Here is a 19,434-nt window from a genome sequence, read left to right as displayed (position 1 = left end):
AGGCGAAGCCGCAAATTTAACATGGCAGACTCACCAGGTGTTGGCAGTCACTCATCAACCTCCAGGTGTTGGCAATCGTTCATCAACCATCCAGATCCACATATAAGGCGCTCCTGCCTGGGGCTTTACCGGTTCATCTGCAAGCTGCATGCATTAGCTGTCGCTTGTTGGTCAAGGCTCACTGTTCCTGCAGCCCAGACGGGCTCACTGTTCCTGCAGCCCAGACGGGCTCACTGTTCCTGCAGCCCAGACGGGCTCACTGTTCCTGCAGCCCAGACGGGCTCACTGTTCCTGCAGCTCAGGCGGGCTCACAGTTCCTGACGCAGCCCAGGCGGGCTCACAGTTCCTGCCGCAGCCCAGGCGGGCTCACTTCCCGGCAGCCCAGGCGGGCTCACTCCTCTGCAGCCCAGGAGGGCTCACTCTCTCTTTCTCTCTGTCCGCAGGCAGCCCAGGTGGGCTCAATCCACGGCAGCCAGGCGGACTTACTCTCCCTTTCTCTCTCTCCGCAGGCAGCCCAGGCAGGCTCAATCCACGGCAGCCAGGCGGGCTCACTCTCACGTTCTCCCTCTCCTCAGGCAGCCCAGGCGGGCTCACTCTCCCTTTCTCTCAATCTGCTGCAGCCCAGGCGGGCTCACTCTCCCTTTCTCTCAATCTGCTGCAGCCCAGGCGGGCTCAATCTCCCTGTCTCTCTCTCCTCAGGCAGCCCAGGCAGGCTCAGTCTACCGCAGCCCAGGCGGACTCACTCTCTCGTTCTTTCTCTCCTCAGGCAGCCCAGGCGGGCTCTCTTCTTTTTTTGGAGGGTGGGCAACCCTTCTCACAGGCTCCTTCCTCACCTTGCAGCCAGTCCCTCACCAGCTCGGCCCCGGCTCAGTTTTTGGGGGGGAAGATATTCAGCATCTATCTCCATATGCCGGACTTGCAAGCTCACAGCGGTTCAGCTTGCATGTCCTCCACCGGGGCCCGAGCGCCAAAGAAATATTGACAATAAACCTTGCAATTGTCTCCCTATCTCTCCGTGTGAGTCTCTCCAGGTTGAATTGATTGTGTTTAATTAATCTTGAGCATCATCTTCACCGTATGAAACCACCCAACAGATCTGTCATTTTCCCTCTCAGCTCACCATAATAAACTCTTAAATTTTCTTTTAAAGATGCGGAGACTCCAGAAATGGACGGCTAAACTGGACGATGTATGGAGCCATGCCAGGACATTTTTGGCATGAACCCAGAAGAGGTAGGCGCGCTGTACAGCTCCTCTCCAGCCATAGCCACAGAGTCCAGAGACCTCCAGCTGGACCCCGGCAGCCACAAAGGCCGTAGCGCCTGAATTAGCCACAGAGGCCGCAGCGCCTGAATTAGCCACAGAGCCCGTAGCGCCTGAATTAGCACAGAGGCCGTAGCGCCTGAATTAGCCACAGAGGCCGTAGCGCCTGAATTAGCCACAGAGGCCGTAGCGCCTGAATTAGCCACAGAGGCCGTAGCGCCTGAATTAGCCACAGAGCCCGTAGCGCCTAAATTAGCACATAGGCCGTAGCGCCTGAATTAGCCACAGAGCCCGTAGCGCCTGAATTAGCCACAGAGGCCGTAGCGCCTGAATTAGCCACAGAGGCCGTAGCGCCTGAATTAGCCACAGAGCCCGTAGCGCCTAAATTAGCACAGAGGCCGTAGCGCCTGAATTAGCCACAGAGGCCGTAGCGCCTGAATTAGCCACAGAGGCCGTAGCGCCTGAATTAGCCACAGAGCCCGTAGCGCCTAAATTAGCAACAGAGGCCGTAGCGCCTGAATTAGCCACAGAGCTCGTAGCGCCTAAATTAGCACAGAGGCCGTAGCGCCTGAATTAGCCACAGAGCCCGTGGCGCCTAAATTAGCACAGAGGCCGTAGCGCCTAAATTAGCCACAGAGGCCGTAGCGCCTAAATTAGCACAGAGCCTGTAGCGCCTAAATTAGCCACAGAGGCCGTAGCGCCTGAATTAGCCACAGAGCCCGTAGCGCCTAAATTAGCACAGAGGCCGTAGCGCCTGAATTAGCACAGAGGCCGTAGCGCCTGAATTAGCCACAGAGGCCGTAGCGCCTGAATTAGCCACAGAGGCCGTAGCGCCTGAATTAGCCACAGAGGCCGTAGCGCCTGAATTAGCCACAGAGGCCGTGGCGCCTGAATTAGCACAGAGGCCGTAGCGCCTGAATTAGCACAGAGGCCGTAGTGCCTGAATTAGCCACAGAGGCCGTAGCGCCTGAATTAGCCACAGAGGCCGTAGCGCCTGAATTAGCCACAGAGGCCGTAGCGCCTGAATTAGCCACAGAGCCCGTAGCGCCTAAATTAGCACAGAGGCCGTAGCGCCTGAATTAGCACAGAGGCCGTAGCGCCTGAATTAGCCACAGAGGCCGTAGCGCCTGAATTAGCCACAGAGGCCGTAGCGCTTGAATTAGCCACAGAGTCCGTAGCGCCTGAATTAGCCACAGAGGCCGTAGCGCCTGAATTAGCCACAGAGGCCGTAGCGCCTGAATTAGCCACAGAGTCCGCAGCGCCTAAATTAGCACAGAGTCCGTAGCGCCTGAATTAGCCACAGAGGCCGTAGCGCCTGAATTAGCCACAGAGCCCGTAGCGCCTAAATTAGCACAGAGGCCGTAGCGCCTGAATTAGCAACAGAGGCCGTAGCGCCTGAATTAGCCACAGAGGCCGTAGCGCCTGAATTAGCCACAGAGGCCGCAGCGCCTGAATTAGCCACAGAGCCCGTAGCGCCTGAATTAGCCACAGAGGCCGCAGCGCCTAAATTAGCCACAGAGGCCGCAGCGCCTGAATTAGCCACAGAGCCCGTAGCGCCTGAATTAGCCACAGAGCCCGTAGCGCCTAAATTAGCCACAGAGGCCGCAGCGCCTGAATTAGCCACAGAGGCCGTAGCGCCTGAATTAGCCACAGAGGCCGTAGCGCCTGAATTAGCCACAGAGGCCGTAGCGCCTGAATTAGCCACAGAGGCCGTAGCGCCTAAATTAGCCACAGAGGCCGCAGCGCCTGAATTAGCCACAGAGGCCGTAGCACCTGAATTAGCCACAGAGCTTCTTGTAAAAGCATGAATGCTCTTGACCTTTACGTTGTGCCTCTTTTCATGGCGGCGCCTGGCAGATGTGCTATGATGCTAATGTGAGCGTACAGGGTGTCTGAATACAACCTGAGTCTGACCTTAAACCTGTCACATTGAACATTTGTTCATCACACTCTCTTGTACATTCATGCGTTTCTGCAACAGGTGTTTGTAATGCCAGTTTGATGCAGGAGACAGTGGGAAGCAGGTGGGAAGCAGTAAGTCCTGGGATGATTGCATCACATTCCTTCTGTGGGCAGGTTAAAGGAGGCAGAGCTGTAACGTCTCTGGGAGGAACTTCCACCGTCAGAACACTGTCAGCCTTCTGGGAGGCTCAGCTGCTGCTATAAAGACTTTATCCTGAGCTGGAAGCTGAGCTGCATCTGTGTGATGACATGAAATGATTTATACTCACAGCTTCTGTTTCAGATTGTTCCCAGAGATAATCCTGATGTGACACAGAGGATGAACGACACAAAGGTTTCGTATTTCACCCTCGCTGCTTACTTTGACATCAGAGCCTTCAGATATTTATTTTTCTTTGTGGTCATGTGTTTGTACGCCCTGATCATCAGCTCTAATGTTCTGCTCATCGTGGTTATCGGTGTGAACAGGAGCTTACATGAACCCATGTACATGTTCCTGTGCAGCCTGTTTGTGAATGAGCTGTATGGTAGTTCAGGGCTGTTTCCATTCCTGCTGATTCAGATCCTCTCTGACGTTCACACTGTTTCTGCTCCTCTCTGCTTCCTGCAGGTTTTCTGCTTGTACACTTATGGAAGTGTGCAGCTCAGTAACTTATCCATCATGGCTTATGACAGATACCTCGCCATCTGTTTTCCTCTGCAGTACAACACTCTGATGGCGCCTGGGAGGACCGCCAGGCTGGTGTTCATCGTGTGGTTTTACCCTTTTCTTGCTATTGTCGTGTTGGTTTCCATGACCGCAGCTCTGCGGCTGTGTGGAAACGTCATTAACAAAGTTTTCTGTGACAACTACTCCATCGTGAAGCTGGCCTGCTCTGAGTTCACAGCCATCAACATCTATGGCCTCCTCATCATGTGCCTTTTAGTCATTTCTCCTGCAGTTCTGATCTTTTACAGCTACATGAGGATCCTCAGAGTGTGTTATTCTGGGTCCACGCAGACCCGTCAGAAGGCTGCCAGAACCTGCACGCCTCACCTGGCTTCTCTGCTTAACTTCTCCTTCGGCTGCTGCTTTGAAATCTTACACGGCCGGTTCGACCTGAGCGGCGTGCCCAGCATGCTGCGCATCGTGTTGTCGGTGTATTATCTGACCTGCCAGCCGCTCTTTAACCCCGTTCTTTATGGACTCAACGTGTCGAAGATACACAGTTTATGCAGAAGTCTTCTGTGTGGGAAAAAGTTTGTTTTTAACCTCTAAACGCCTTATTGTCGCATATATGCTACAACCAGCTGAGATAGCATCTTTATTCCCCCAATGCCGGTTAGTCCATATTCACTACGGACCCAGGAACCTTTATATAAATAAATATGTTTAAAAAAAAAGGGTGAATAAAAAATATTGTTTTTTCACTGTTATATTACTGTGTTGTTGTTATCTTATTATTGACCATTATGCCTGGTAACATACCAAAATTTCTATTTATTTTTTGTGCAAAAGTGAAATTAATAATCTCAGCATTATTTACCATCTACTTAAAGGCTAAAACACACACAAAACATTTTTTTATATACGGCTATATAAATTCAGGCGTTAAGGGGTTAATGAAAAGGATGATTTTAAATGGTTTAGGGATTCATCATGAGAATGAATTTCACAGTTACATTAATTTAATTCTGTTAGCTGTGCAGTTATATCCATAGCTGAGTCATAAATACACAAACTTTGTCCTCTCTTCTGTGATTAAAAAACCTCTTGAAGTGACATCTTAAACATATTTTTATAATGATTTTTCATTGATTTAAACATTGACATTTAAACATGAACATTATATCCCCATCTGGCAAATAATAGTAATAATAATAATAATAGTAATAATGAAAAAATAAAATAGAATAAAAATAAATAAACAGATATAAACATAGAATAAAACAAACAAAATAATACTAATGTAGATAAATAATAATTAATTAAAAAATATTATATTCCAATAGGGTCACAGCAGTGCACAAACTGCAGAACTTGTGCACTTTTTTTTTTAAAAATATTTTTATAATGATTTTTCATTGATTTAAACATGAACAATATATCCCCATCTGGTAAATAATAGTAATAATAATAATAATAATAATAATAATAATAATAATAATAATAATAAAAAAATAGAATAAAAATAAATAAACAGATATTTGTGTTTCAGATGATGATGTAGATAAATAATAATTAATTAAAAAATATTATATTCCAATAGTGTCACAGCAGTGCACAAACTGCAGAACTTGTGCAGTTAATCAAAATTCAAGGTTGTGAGTTTCCAGAAAGTCCATCTAAGGTCTCCATAAGTGAGCAAAATTCTTTTTCTTTTTACAATATATGTTAGTCTCTCCATCAGTTCTTTTGTGCACATTCCAATTGAAGGAGAGATCATATTTCTCCAGTTTTAGCTTCTCTTCATTGGCTCCCTGTTAAATTCAGAATAGAATTTAAGATTCTTCTCCTTCCATATAAAGCTCTTAATGACCGAGCTCCATCATATCTTAAAGATCTCATTGTAAGATATTTTCCTAACAGAGCACTTCGTTCCCAAACTGCAGGTTTACTTGAGGTTCCCAGAGTTTCTAAAAGTAGAATGGGAGGCAGAGCCTTCAGTTATCAGGCCCCTCAATTGTGGAATAAGCTGCCAGTAAATCTCCGGGAAGCAGACACCCTTTCCACTTTTAAGACCAGGCTTAAAACTTTCCTTTCTGATAAAGCTTATAGTTAGGGATGGCTCAGGTAATCCTGAAACATCCCATAGTTAAGCTGCTATAGGCCTAGACTGCTGGGGGGCCTCATCTGTCACACCTTTCCTCACTTTACTCTCTTTATGTATATGTGACATTATTGTGGTCATTAACTCGTGTTTCCCCCCCCCCCCCCCCCCTTTTCTGTCTTCTCAAACCCCAGCTGGTGGAGGCGGATGGCCACCCTTCCTGAGTCTGGTTCTGCCAGAGGTTTCTTCCTGTTAAAAGGGAGTCGTTTCTCTCCACAGTCGCCTCAGGCACGCTCAGGCCGGGAGATTGGACCGAAAAACAAAAAGTTTTCAGTGCAATCTGTTGGTTTCCTTAGCTAGGAAATTGTTTTTGAATTGGCTCTATATGAACGAATTGGATTATTTTATGAATTATGATTATTATTAATTGAATTCCAATTGGCTTGAATTGGACTTACTATCTAAGTGCCTTGAGATGACATTTGTTGTATTTGGCGCTATATAAATAAAAATGAATTGAATTGAAGGTGTGTCCATACTTTTCCACAATAATGCCAAAAATCCTTTATTGGGTTTTCGGCATTTCATGATATAGATTGCATCACAAAACTGGACGAGTTGCTGTTTTCCTTTATGATATTCTGTGATACACTGTGACAAAAATAAAGTCACCGATATGACTTAACCCTCCTGTTGTCCTGCGGGTCAAAAGTGAGCCACCACCATGTTTAGCTGTAGAAAAAACACCTTAAACTATCTTTTTCCAACTTGAAATGTTATGACTTTTCCTAAAGGGACCCCATCATTAGAAAAAGTCAGACTTTATTTCTGTTTATGTTTCCATGTGGGCTGTACACCACTAGGGTACAAAGATTGTCTTATGGGTCATTTTTGACCCGTGAATTATAAAAACATTTAAACAGTAGAAAAAAGTTCACTGTTTTTTTCCCTTTCAATATAATTAATTCAGAAGTAATTACTTCACATTTATATAATAGCAATAATAAACCTTTATTATGTAAAAGAGAACTGAGAAAACAAGAAAACTGTTGGTCCAACTGACAGTTGGTTTGTGGTAAAAAAAAAAGTGTAATCCTGAAAACTGCTGATTGTACACTATAAAGATGGAGGGAAGCCGATTAGCATCAGAGCCGCTATCCATTAAGAAATGTCAAACATCCAGGAAGACATCAGGAAGTTGGCCCCCAGTATGAAGTGAGTGTCTCAGGTAGCTGAAACCCGGGGAAAGAAAAAAGGAAGAGGAGAAAACCTCTTGGAAAGATAAGCGTCTGCTCGATGTACCACCGACAGATTGCAGGTCACCAGAGGTCTGATCAGTGGCTGGAAACCTCTGGTCTGAAACACAGCGCAGAGGCACTAATAACAGGCCGAGGTCCAGCATACCGGACAGGACCCCAGGTGCAGGCTGTGCAAAGAGGCCTCTGAGACGGTCCAGTGGGGGTCATCAACCGGGCGATGTGGGGGTCATCAACCGGGCGATGTGGGGGTCACCAACCGGGCGATGTGGGGGTCACCAACCGGGCGATGTGGGGGTCACCAACTGGGCGATGTGGTTGTCACCAAACGGGCGATGCAGGGGTCACCAAGCGGGCGAAGTGGTGGTCACCACCCGGGCGAAGTGGGGGTCACCAACAGGGCGACGTGGTGGTCACCAACAGGGCGATGTGGGGGTCACCAACCAGGCGACGTGGTGGTCACCAACCGGGCGACGTGGGGGTCACCAACGGGGCGACGTGGTGGTCATCAACCGGGCGACGTGGGGGTCACCAACAGGGCGACGTGGGGGTCACCAACCGGGCGACGTGGGGGTAACCAACAGGGCGATGTGGGGGTCACCAACAGGGCGACGTGGTGGTCACCAACCGGGCGACGTGGTGGTCACCAACCGGGCGACGTGGGGGTCACCAACAGGGCGACGTGGTGGTCATCAACCGGGCGACGTGGGGGTCACCAACAGGGCGATGTGGGGGTCACCAACAGGGCGACGTGGGGGTCACCAACCGGGCGATGTGGGGGTCACCAACAGGGCGATGTGGGGGTCACCAACAGGGTGACGTGGGGGTCACCAACCAGGCGATGTGGGGGTCACCAACCGGGCGATGTGGGGGTCACCAACAGGGCGATGTGGTGGTCACCAACCGGGCGACGTGGGGGTCACCAACGGGGCGACGTGGTGGTCATCAACCGGGCGACGTGGGGGTCACCAACAGGGCGACGTGGGGGTCACCAACCGGGCGACGTGGGGGTAACCAACAGGGCGATGTGGTGGTCACCAACAGGGCGACGTGGGGGTCACCAACAGGGCGATGTGGTGGTCACCAACCGGGCGACGTGGGGGTCACCAACAGGGCGACGTGGTGGTCATCAACCGGGCGACGTGGGGGTCATCAACCGGGCGACGTGGGGGTCACCAACAGGGCGACGTGGGGGTCACCAACCGGGCGACGTGGGGGTAACCAACAGGGCGATGTGGGGGTCACCAACAGGGTGACGTGGGGGTCACCAACCGGGCGATGTGGGGATCACCAACAGGGCGATATGGGGGTCACCAACCGGGCGACGTGGGGGTCACCAACCGGGCGACGTGGGGGTCACCAACCGGGCGATGTGGGGATCACCAACAGGGCGATATGGGGGTCACCAACCGGGCGACGTGGTTGTCACCAACAGGGCGATGTGGGGGTCACCAACCGGGCGACGTGGGGGTCACCAACCGGGCGATGTGGGGATCACCAACAGGGCGATATGGGGGTCACCAACCGGGCGACGTGGGGGTCACCAACAGGGCGATGTGGGGGTCACCAACAGGGTGACGTGGGGGTCACCAACCGGGCGATGTGGGGGTCACCAACCGGGCGACGTGGGGGTCACCAACAGGGCGACGTGGGGGTCACCAACCGGGCAATGTGGGGATCACCAACAGGGCGATATGGGGGTCACCAACCGGGCGACGTGGGGGTCACCAACCGGGCGATGTGGGGGTCACCAACCAGGTGATCTGGGGGTCATCAACCGGGCGATGTGGGGATCACCAACAGGGCGATGTAGTTGTCACCAACCGGGCGATGCAGGGGTCACCAACCGGGCGATGTGGTGGTCACCAACCGGGCGACGTGGGGGTCACCAACAGGGCGACGTGGGGGTCACCAACAGGGCGATGTGGGGGTCACCAACAGGGCGACGTGGGGGTCACCAACCAGGTGATGTGGGGGTCACAAACCGGGCGATGTGGTTGTCACCAAACGGGCGATGCAGGGGTCACCAACCGGGCGACGTGGGGGTCACCAACAGGGCGACGTGGGGGTCACCAACCGGGCAACGTGGGGGTCACCAACAGGGCGACGTGGTGGTCACCAACCGGGCGACGTGGGGGTCACCAACCGGGCGACGTGGGGGTCACCAACAGGGCGACGTGGTGGTCACCAACCGTGCGACGTGGGGGTCACCAACCGGGCGACGTGGGGGTCACCAACCGGGCGATACGGGGGTCACCAACCGGGAGATATGGTGGTCACCAACCGGGCTATGTGGGGGTCACCAACCGGGAGATATGGGGGTCACCAACCGGGCGATATGGGGGTCACCAACAGGGCGATATGGGGGTCACCAACAGGGTGATGTGGGGGTCACCAAACTACAGAACTGCAGCAGTGATAGATCTAGTGCTTCCAACTGATGGCAACGCCAAGAACAAGGAAGAAGAGAAGTCTGAATAATACCAAGGGTCAAAGGAGGAAGTGAAGGCAACAGTGGTACCCTGGTATCAGATCAGAGATCTCTGTCCCCAAGAGTTCTAGGAAAAGCTCAGAGACTGAGCTGAACAATCAAGCCTCTGTTAGAGAACCTGAGCGTGAAAGAGGGACGAATATGGAGAACGTGGAAGATTCCAGAAAAGGATCATTCAGCTTTATCACTAATCTATGCAAAAGGAGGAGTTTGGTGTATTTGGGCTTTAACAGATTATCATTACAAAGTATTTGACATTCTACAAATAAAAAATGAGCTGGTAAGCTGTAAAAGTCTCATCACAGAGAGGGGCTTTACAGATATAGATATAGTTATTATATATTTATATTTTTAGCAGAAATAAAAGAGTTTATCATGTGAATTCAGTAAATTGGAAAGTTTTTATTGTTATTCCCAAACTGTTGAGAGGACATTCTGATTTCATCAAACTTACAGAGCACAAACAGTTGGAGAAAATTGTGTGATTCACCCATGCAGGGACGCTTTCTGTGGATCTTTTCCACACCATCCCACCATCAGTGACGCCATCTCAACAGAACTGTTGCTCATCCTGCTGTTCTAAAAGTTTCTTCCCTCGTTCTTTAGTTTCTTCTGAGCTCGATGAAAGTTTGTGTTTGTCGCAAAGTAACCTCATCGCTCTCCTCCCTCTGGATGCTGCACTGGAGCGTAAACACCCAAAGCAAAGTCCAGCGATTAGCAGGAGGACAGTGGAGCCTCCGGCCTCCGTCCCCTGTGCTGCAGACTTAGCTAATTGGCCCGTTAGTGTCCGCACAGACCGCCTCCTCTGAGGGCTGTTAGGCTACAGACGATGAGGCCGACATGGCGAGGAGCTCCACCAGGGCTCATTAGTGTGAGCTGACACCGTAAACATGATGCAATCACACCGCTGCCCCCTGCTGTGACCCTGAAGCCCCTCTAACCGGTCGATCAGCATCAACTTTGTTTAGTTTAGAAGTAACACGAGTCATGACCTCACAAACCCAACAACGGTGAGGTCCACATTGGTCTATCCTGGCCTGGGTAATTTAACTCTTCCTGCTCTGGTGAAAGGAGAAGCTGGAGGTAGAGGTGAACTGGGGGTAGCACCACCAGCCTCTGGCTAACCAGCCTCTGGCTGGTTACCTGCAGTGTTAGCCGAGGACATGCTAACGCTGCTAACGTTGCTGGGTTCAGATTCACCAATGTTAATCATTCATTCATAGTTATTGCATGTTGGTAGTATTTCCTCCCTTTGGTGAAATATTCACTTTGCAAGTTGCCCTGTTGTCGTCTTTTTTAGGGATGTGGAACCAAACTTTCGAGCGTTTGTACCGCTTGGGCGCCATGTTTACTGTTGGCTGCTGGGTGCGCTGGACTCACCACGCAACGCTGCGTGGTGACGTCATTCGCACCCACTGGAATCGATAAGGGAATCGTTTGCAAAATCGCCAAACGATTCCAAGGAACACTGGGAAGCGGTTCTCAACAAGAACCGGTTCTTGATTCCCATCCCTAGGTGTGACCCTGAAGCCCCCCTGCTGTGGCCCCCCTGCTGTGACCCTGAAGCCCCCCTGCTGTGACCCTGAAGCCCCCCTGCTGTGACCCTGAAGCCCCTCTGCTGTGACCCTGAAGCCCCCCTGCTGTGACCCCCCTGTTGTGACCCTGAAGCCCCCCTGCTGTGACCCTGAAGCCCCTCTGCTGTGACCTTGAAGCCCCTCTGCTGTGACCTTGAAGCCCCTCTGCTGTGACCTTGAAGCCCCTCTGCTGTGACCCTGAAGCCCCCCTGCTGTGACCCTGAAGCCCCTCTGCTGTGACCCCCCTGGTGTGACCCCCCTGGTGTGACCCTGAAGCCCCTCTGCTGTGACCCTGAAGCCCCTCTGCTGTGACCCCCCTGGTGTGACCCCCCTGGTGTGACCCTGAAGCCCCCCTGCTGTGACCCCCCTGGTGTGACCCCCCTGGTGTGACCCCCCTGGTGTGACCCTGAAGCCCCCCTGCTGTGACCCTGAAGCCCCTCTGCTGTGACCCTGCCGTGACCCTGAAGCCCCCCTGCTGTGATCCTGAAGCCCCTCTGCTGTGACCCTAAAGCCCCCCTGCTGTGGCCCCCCTGCTGTGGCCCCCCTGCTGTGATCCTGAAGCCCCTCTGCTGTGACCCTAAAGCCCCCCTGCTGTGGCCCCCCTGCTGTGGCCCCCCTGCTGTGGCCCCCCTGCTGTGGCCCCCCTGCTGTGACCCTGAAGCCCCCCTGCTGTGACCCTGCCGTGACCCTGAAGCCCCCCTGCATCTCCAACATTGGACATGTTTTAATGTTTTTAACAGTCTGGTTCCAACTCAATTCAGTTTATTCAGAAAAACGCCAAAAATAACAGCAAATGTCATCTCAGGGCACTGATGTGGTACAGTCCAGTTCAAGCCAATTAATGGAAAACAATCATAATCCAAAAAAATCCGGTTAATTAATATTCCAGATTAGTCCAGTTTAAAACAGTTTCCAGCTCAGGAAACCAACAGAGTAACTGAAATTCCTCTCTGATCCAATCCTGAGCTGAAACCTCCATCAGAACCAGAACCAGCATGGGAGCTCCCCCAGCAGGCTGGGCCTGTAGCAGCAGAACTATTTCAGGTGACCCTGAGCCATCCCTAACTACGATTTGTCTCTTTTTTCTGTCTTTGAGGCATGTTTATAATTGTGGGTGCCAATGCCGAAGGCATTAGACACACATCTTACTCTTGTGCCAGACTGGTGTGGCCATAGGTGTCCATAGGTGTGGCCATAGGTGTGACCATAGGTGTGACCATAGGTGTGTCCATAGGTGTGACTATAGGTGTGTCCATAGGTGACCATAGGTGTGACCATAGGTGTGACCATAGGTGTGTCCATAGGTGTGACCATAGGTGTGACCATAGGTGTGTCCATAGGTGTGACCATAGGTGTGACTATAGGTGTGGCCATAGGTGTGGCCATAGGTGTGACCATAGGTGTGACCATAGGTGTGTCCATAGGTGTGGCCATAGGTGTGACCATAGGTGTGTCCATAGGTGTGACCATAGGTGTGTCCATAGGTGTGGCCATAGGTGTGACCATAGGTGTGTCCATAGGTGTGACCATAGGTGTGACCATAGGTGTGTCCATAGGTGTGACCATAGGTGTGGCCATAGGTGTGACCATAGGTGACCATAGGTGTGACCATAGGTGTGACCATAGGTGTGTCCATAGGTGTGACCATAGGTGTGGCCATAGGTGTGGCCATAAGTGTATCCATTGGTGTGGCCATAGGTGTGACCATAGGTGTGTCCATAGGTGTGGCCATAGGTGTGACCATAGGTGTGACCATAGGTGTGTCCATAGGTGTGGCCATAGGTGTGACCATAGGTGTGTCCATAGGTGTGACCATAGGTGTGGCCATAGGTGTGACCATAGGTGACCATAGGTGTGACCATAGGTGTGTCCATAGGTGTGACCATAGGTGTGTCCATAGGTGTGACCATAGGTGACCATAGGTGTGACCATAGGTGTGGCCATAGGTGTGACCATAGGTGTGGCCATAGGTGTGGCCATAGGTGTATCCATTGGTGTGGCCATAGGTGTGACCATAGGTGTGGCCATAGGTGTATCCATAGGTGTGGCCATAGGTGTGACCATAGGTGTGTCCATAGGTGTGGCCATAGGTGTGGCCATAGGTGTGACCATAGGTGTGGCCATAGGTGTGGCCATAGGTGTCCATAGGTGTCCATAGGTGTGGCCATAGGTGTGACCATAGGTGTGACCATAGGTGTGTCCATAGGTGTGTCCATAGGTGTGACCATAGGTGTGACCATAGGTGTGTCCATAGGTGTGACCATAGGTGTGTCCATAGGTGTGACCATAGGTGTGGCCATAGGTGGCCATAGGTGTGGCCATAGGTGTGACCATAGGTGTGTCCATAGGTGTGGCCATAGGTGTGACCATAGGTGTGTCCATAGGTGTGGCCATAGGTGTGTCCATAGGTGTGTCCATAGGTGTGGCCATAGGTGTGACCATAGGTGTGACTATAGGTGTGGCCATAGGTGTGGCCATAGGTGTCCATAGGTGTGACCATAGGTGTGGCCATAGGTGTGGCCATAGGTGTGACCATAGGTGTGACCATAGGTGTGGCCATAGGTGTGGCCATAGGTGTGGCCATAGGTGTCCATAGGTGTGGCCATAGGTGTGTCCATAGGTGTGACCATAGGTGTGGCCATAGCTGTCCATAGGTGTGGCCATAGGTGTGGCCATAGGTGTGGCCATAGCTATGTCCCCCCCCCCACTTTCTCTTGTCTTTTTGTTTATAATGTCTTGTTTTTGTCTCTGCTTTCTGTTTGTTCCTTATGTAAAGCGTCTTTGAGCATTTGGGAAAGCGCTATATAATTTTATTATAATATTATATTTTATATAATATATAATATTATTATTATTATTATATTTGTGGCCATAGCTGTCCATAGGTGTGGTGTTGGCACTGAAATCAGCAACGGTGGAATTAAAGCTTTAACTTTGGTTTCCTTATTCTCAGACAGCTGGTCTGTGGGGTATAAAGGTGGAGGCTCTGTGGGGTCGGGTCAGATGACATCATCTCAGAGTCCCGACACCGAAGTAAAGCTGCCGCCTCTTTACTTCACACCGGCACATCGGCAGCTCCTCAGCTTTGACTCCTGCTGCATCTCTGTATGTTTCCATCTCTTATAAGAACGTTTTAATCTGCTGAGTTTCTGTTTCCTCTTCAGCTTCCAACAGGAAAAGCATCTCTCTCTGCACTGCTGTGTGTTCCTGATACTGAGCTGCACGCTTTTATAGAAAATGTTTCACACTTTTTTCCTCCTCGTCAGGTATTTGCTGAACATTAAGAATGTGTTTCCAGCTTCTCTCTGAAGGAACTTTGTTCAGGAAACTGCTTCATGTGTAAAGCTGAGACTTTCTGTAGATTCATGGACCTAAAACCCCACATGGTCGTTGTTGCATCAGGTAACATCTGGATGTTTTCTTTTCCTGTTGAACACATTCAGAAAATGTCCAAAATCTTAAATCTTTATGCCTGTTTAATAACTGCATTATTACATTAAACCCTGGAAGGTCTCACTGTGAGCTTAAAAATAATTTGTTATGGTTGCTGATGATGAGAATCATTTCTTTCTGTAAATGTTTTACTGTAATGAAGTATTTCCTAATATTATGATTTATTTAACATATTTACAGACTTACAGACTGCTTCGGCTGTGTGCTGCATGTTGTCTGTACAGATGTTGGATTAATCAAAGATCCAAAGGTTTTTACACTTAAAAAGAGGCTCTTTTTTACCTCTTTTTTTCTGGATACTCTCTCAGTATGCTCTGTTCCCTCCTGAAGGAGAAGTGCTTAATGCTAAAGTTTTATACAGTAAATATTCCTCATCTTTATAGCAGCCTTTCACCCTTTAACCTCAGTTCCAGGAACAGCTCAGATACTGGAACCCTCAGGCCCTCAGGCATCTGGTGGAGGTCCAGGGCTTGGAAGGGCGATTGGTTAAAGGAGAGGGTGGGAATCAAACCACATCCTGAGCCATGGGTGCCCCTCTTCTGTTGCATTAATGTCAGGGTGGCTGTGTGTTTTGGATTATTAATGTGCTGGAATTCACCCCTCTGCAGAGCGGCTGCTGTATCCTGGTGCATGTGCAGATATTTCTGGTGACGGCTGAAAAAAACAGAATCACTCCAGATGTTTTTCAGCTGCAGTTCTGACAAACAAGGGTTGTTTTCATTAGAAATGTCTCCTGCAGAGCAACAAACTGACTCTTCTCTTGGATATCATCCTGAGAAGTGAATTATACTGAAGGTGTTGTGTTGGTGCGATGACTCGTTCCATACCTCTGTCCCAATGCTTTTTCCCTATTGGTAAAGACTCGTTCCATACCTCTCTCCGAATGCTTTTTCCCTATTGGTAAAGACTCGTTCCATACCTCTGTCCCAATACTTTTTCCCTATTGGTAAAGACTCGTTCCATACCTCTGTCCGAATGCTTTTTCCCTATTGGAAAAGACTCGTTCCATACCTCTGTCCCAATGCTTTTTCCTTACTGGTAAACACTCGATCAATACCTCTGTCCAAATGCTTTTTCCCCATTGGTAAAGACTCGTTCAATACCTCTGTCCAAATGCTTTTTCCCTCATGGTCAAGACTCGTTCCATACCTCTGTCCAAATGCTTTTTCCCTATTGGTAATGACTCGTTATACCTCTGTCCAAATGCTTTTTCCCTATTGGTAATGACTCGTTATACCTCTGTCCGAATGCTTTTTCCCTATTGGTAAAGACTCGTTCCATACCTCTGTCCCAATGCTTTTTCCCTATTGGTAAAGACTCGTTCCATACCTCTCTCCGAATGCTTTTTCCCTATTGGTAAAGACTCGTTCCATACCTCTGTCCCAATACTTTTTCCCTATTGGTAAAGACTCGTTCCATACCTCTGTCCGAATGCTTTTTCCCTATTGGAAAAGACTCGTTCCATACCTCTGTCCCAATGCTTTTTCCTTACTGGTAAAGACTCGTTTCATGCCTCTGTCCCATTGCATTGTCCCTATTCGTAAAGACTTGTTCCATACCTTTGTCCCAATGATTTTTCCTTTTGGTAAAGACTTGTTCCATACCTCTGTCCAAATGCTTTTTCCCTATTGGTAATGACTCGTTCCATACCTCTGTCCAAATGCTTTTTCCCCATTGGTAAAGACTCGTTCAATACCTCTGTCCAAATGCTTTTTCCCTCATGGTCAAGACTCGTTTCATGCCTCTGTCCAAATGCTTTTTCCCTATTGGTAATGACTCGTTCCATACCTCTGTCCGAATGCTTTTTCCCTATTGGTAAAGACTCGTTTCATGCCTCTGTCCCATTGCATTGTCCCTATTCGTAAAGACTTGTTCCATACCTTTGTCCCAATGATTTTTCCCTATACGTAAAGACTCGTTCCATACCTCTTTCCCAATGTTTTTTCCTTTTGGTAAAGACTTGTTCCATACCTCTGTCCAAATGCTTTTTCCCTATTGGTAATGACTCGTTCCATACCTCTTTCCCAATTTTTTTCCTATTGGTAAAGACTTGTTCCATACCTCTGTCCCAATGCTTTTTCTCTCATGGTAAAGACTTGTTCCATACCTCTGTCCCAATGCTTTTTCCCTATTGGTAAAGACTCGTTCCATACCTCTGTCCCAATGCTTTTTTCCTATTGGTAAAGACTCGTTCCATACCTCTGTCCCAATGCTTTTTCCCTATTGGTAATGACTCGTTCCATACCTCTGTCCCAATGCTTTTTCCCTATTGGTAATGACTCGTTCCATTCCTCTGTCTGAATGCTTTTTCCCTATTGGTAAAGACTCGTTCCATACCTCAGTCCAAATGCTTTTTCCCTATTGGTAATGACTCGTTCCATACCTTTGTCCCAATGCTTTTTCCCTATTGGTAAAAACTCGTTTCATGCCTCTGTCCCATAGCTTTGTCCCTATTGGTAAAGACTTGTTTCATGCCTCTGTCCCAATGCTTTTTCCCTATTGGTAATGACTCGTTACATACCTCTGTCCAGATGCTTTTTCCCTATTGGTAATGACTCGTTCCATACCTCTGTCTGAATGCTTTTTCCCTATTGGTAAAAACTCGTTTCATGCCGCTGTCCAAATGCTTTTTCCCTATTGGTAAAGACTCGTTCCATACCTCAGTCCAAATGCTTTTTCCCTATTGGTAATGACTCGTTCCATACCTTTGTCCGAATGCTTGTTCCCTATTGGTAAAAACTCGTTTCATGCCTCTTTCCCATAGCTTTGTCCCTATTGGTAATGACTCGTTCCATACCTCTGTCCGAATGCTTATTCCCTATTGGTAAAAACTCGTTTCATGCCGCTGTCCAAATGCTTTTTCCCAATTGGTAATGACTCGTTCCATACCTCTGTCCAAATGCTTTTTCCCTATTGGTAAAGACTTGTTTCATACCTCTGTCCCAATGCTTTTTCCCTATTGGTAAAGACTTGTTTCATACCTCTGTCCCATAGCTTTTTCCCTATTGGTAAAGACTTGTTCCACACCTCTGTCCCAATGCTTTGTCCCTATTGGTAAAGACTTGTTCCATACCTCTGTCCGAAAACTTTTTCCCTATTGGTAAAGACTCGTTTCATGCCTCTGTCCCATAGCTTTGTCCCTATTGGTAAAGACTTGTTCCATACTTCTGTCCCAATGCTTTTTCCCCATTGATAAAGACTCCTTCCATACCTCTGTCCAAATGCTTTTTCCCTATTGGTAAAGACTCGTTCCATACCTCTGTCCCAATGCTTTTTCCCTATTAGTAAAGGCTCGTTCCATACCTCTGTCCCAATGCTTTCTCCCTATTAGTAAAGGCTCGTTCCATACCTCTGGCCCAATGCTTTTTCCCTCTTGGTAAAGACTTATTTCATGCCTTTTCTCCATGTGGACAGATGATGAATACATAGAACATTCTGGTATTTATTGTTGATTGTGCAAAGATACTTTAGAGGTGAACATAGAAGTAATATTTGTACTCCAGCATCCAGTAATCTGTAAATGAGTGGAAATGTTGACTTTATCCTCTCTCTGTTCGCAGACTGCCTGAATTAAAGCTGGACACTGAGTTTTTAGAAGGAGGAGAAGATGGAGAACATCTCTTCACACAAACACTTTATCCTCAACGGCTTCGATGAGCTCGGAGAGCTGAGACCCGTCGTCTTCGTGCCGTTCTTCCTCATGTTCATAGTGGCTCTGCTGGCCAACTCCCTGCTGCTGTACGTCGTCGTTTCACGGCGAAGCCTTCATCAGCCGATGAGCATCCTCATCGCCTGCATGGCCTGCATCGACCTGTGCCTTCCAGTTTTCTTCGTCCCGAACATGCTGCTGAGCCTCTTGTTGGACTGGAGGGGCATCTCCCTGCTCGGTTGTCTCATTCAGATGCACTTCATTCACTTTTTTGGAACTTTCCAGTCGACGTTGTTGGTCTGGATGTCTCTGGACCGCTACTTTGCCATCTGCACGCCCCTCTACTACCACGAACGCATGGCCCCGCAGAGGTTCCTGAAGTTCATGATCCCCCTTGTTGTCAGAAATGTGCTGATGATCACGTTGTTCGTGGGTCTGGCAGGAAGTCTGTCGTTCTGCAGAAACATGATGAACCACTGCTTCTGTGAGCACATGGCGCTGGTGGAGCTGGCCTGTGGAAGCACCGCCACCAACAACCTGGCCGGGCTGATCGCCATGTTCTTCATTCCCGTTTTCGACTTCTTCGTCATCGCCGCCTCTTACGTGGTGATTTTCAGCTCCGTGCTGAGGTCCGGCAGCTCCAGCACCAGAGCTCTCCACACCTGCGTCACACATATCATGGTCATCACCCTCAGTCTGACGTTGGCGCTGATCGCCTTCCTGTCGTACCGGATCAGAAACAGTCTCCCTGCAGCCGTTCGGGTGTTCTTCAGCACCATGTATCTGCTGTTCCCCAGCTGTTTCAACCCCATCATCTATGGGATCAGGACCTCTGAGATCAGAGAACAAATGCTGAAGATGCTGACACACTTTGTCCAAACTGCACCCCAGATGTAAGAAAACCCTAAAACGTTGTGTTTCAGGGACATTTCCATAGGGAAAACAGACCGGAAGTTATAAAAGATGACATTTTAGACGCTCATAGATAGGGATGGGAATCGAAAACCGGTTCTTGTTGAGAACCGGTTCCCAGTGT

General features: G+C 49.2%; 2 protein-coding genes across 2 annotated transcripts; both read left to right on the top strand.

Moving 5' to 3' along the window:
- Positions 1–3,130: 3,130 nt before the first annotated feature.
- Positions 3,131–4,483, top strand: LOC142388972 (olfactory receptor 11A1-like). The gene is made up of 2 exons (XM_075474523.1): positions 3,131–3,138; positions 3,544–4,483. The coding sequence occupies exons 1-2, from the start codon at positions 3,131–3,133 to the stop codon at positions 4,481–4,483; spliced, it is 948 nt and encodes a 315-aa protein (XP_075330638.1).
- Positions 4,484–18,356: 13,873 nt separating this feature from the next.
- LOC142388971 (olfactory receptor 52K1-like) lies at positions 18,357–19,295 on the top strand. Its single transcript, XM_075474522.1, has one exon. The coding sequence runs from the start codon at positions 18,357–18,359 to the stop codon at positions 19,293–19,295; it is 939 nt and encodes a 312-aa protein (XP_075330637.1).
- The last annotated feature ends 139 nt before the right edge of the window (positions 19,296–19,434 follow it).

This window comes from Odontesthes bonariensis, chromosome 9 (genome assembly GCF_027942865.1).
Source record: "Odontesthes bonariensis isolate fOdoBon6 chromosome 9, fOdoBon6.hap1, whole genome shotgun sequence".
Taxonomy (NCBI): domain Eukaryota; kingdom Metazoa; phylum Chordata; class Actinopteri; order Atheriniformes; family Atherinopsidae; genus Odontesthes; species Odontesthes bonariensis.
The sequence above is the reverse complement of the archived record's forward strand: the minus strand, read 5'-3'. Positions and strand labels throughout refer to the sequence as shown.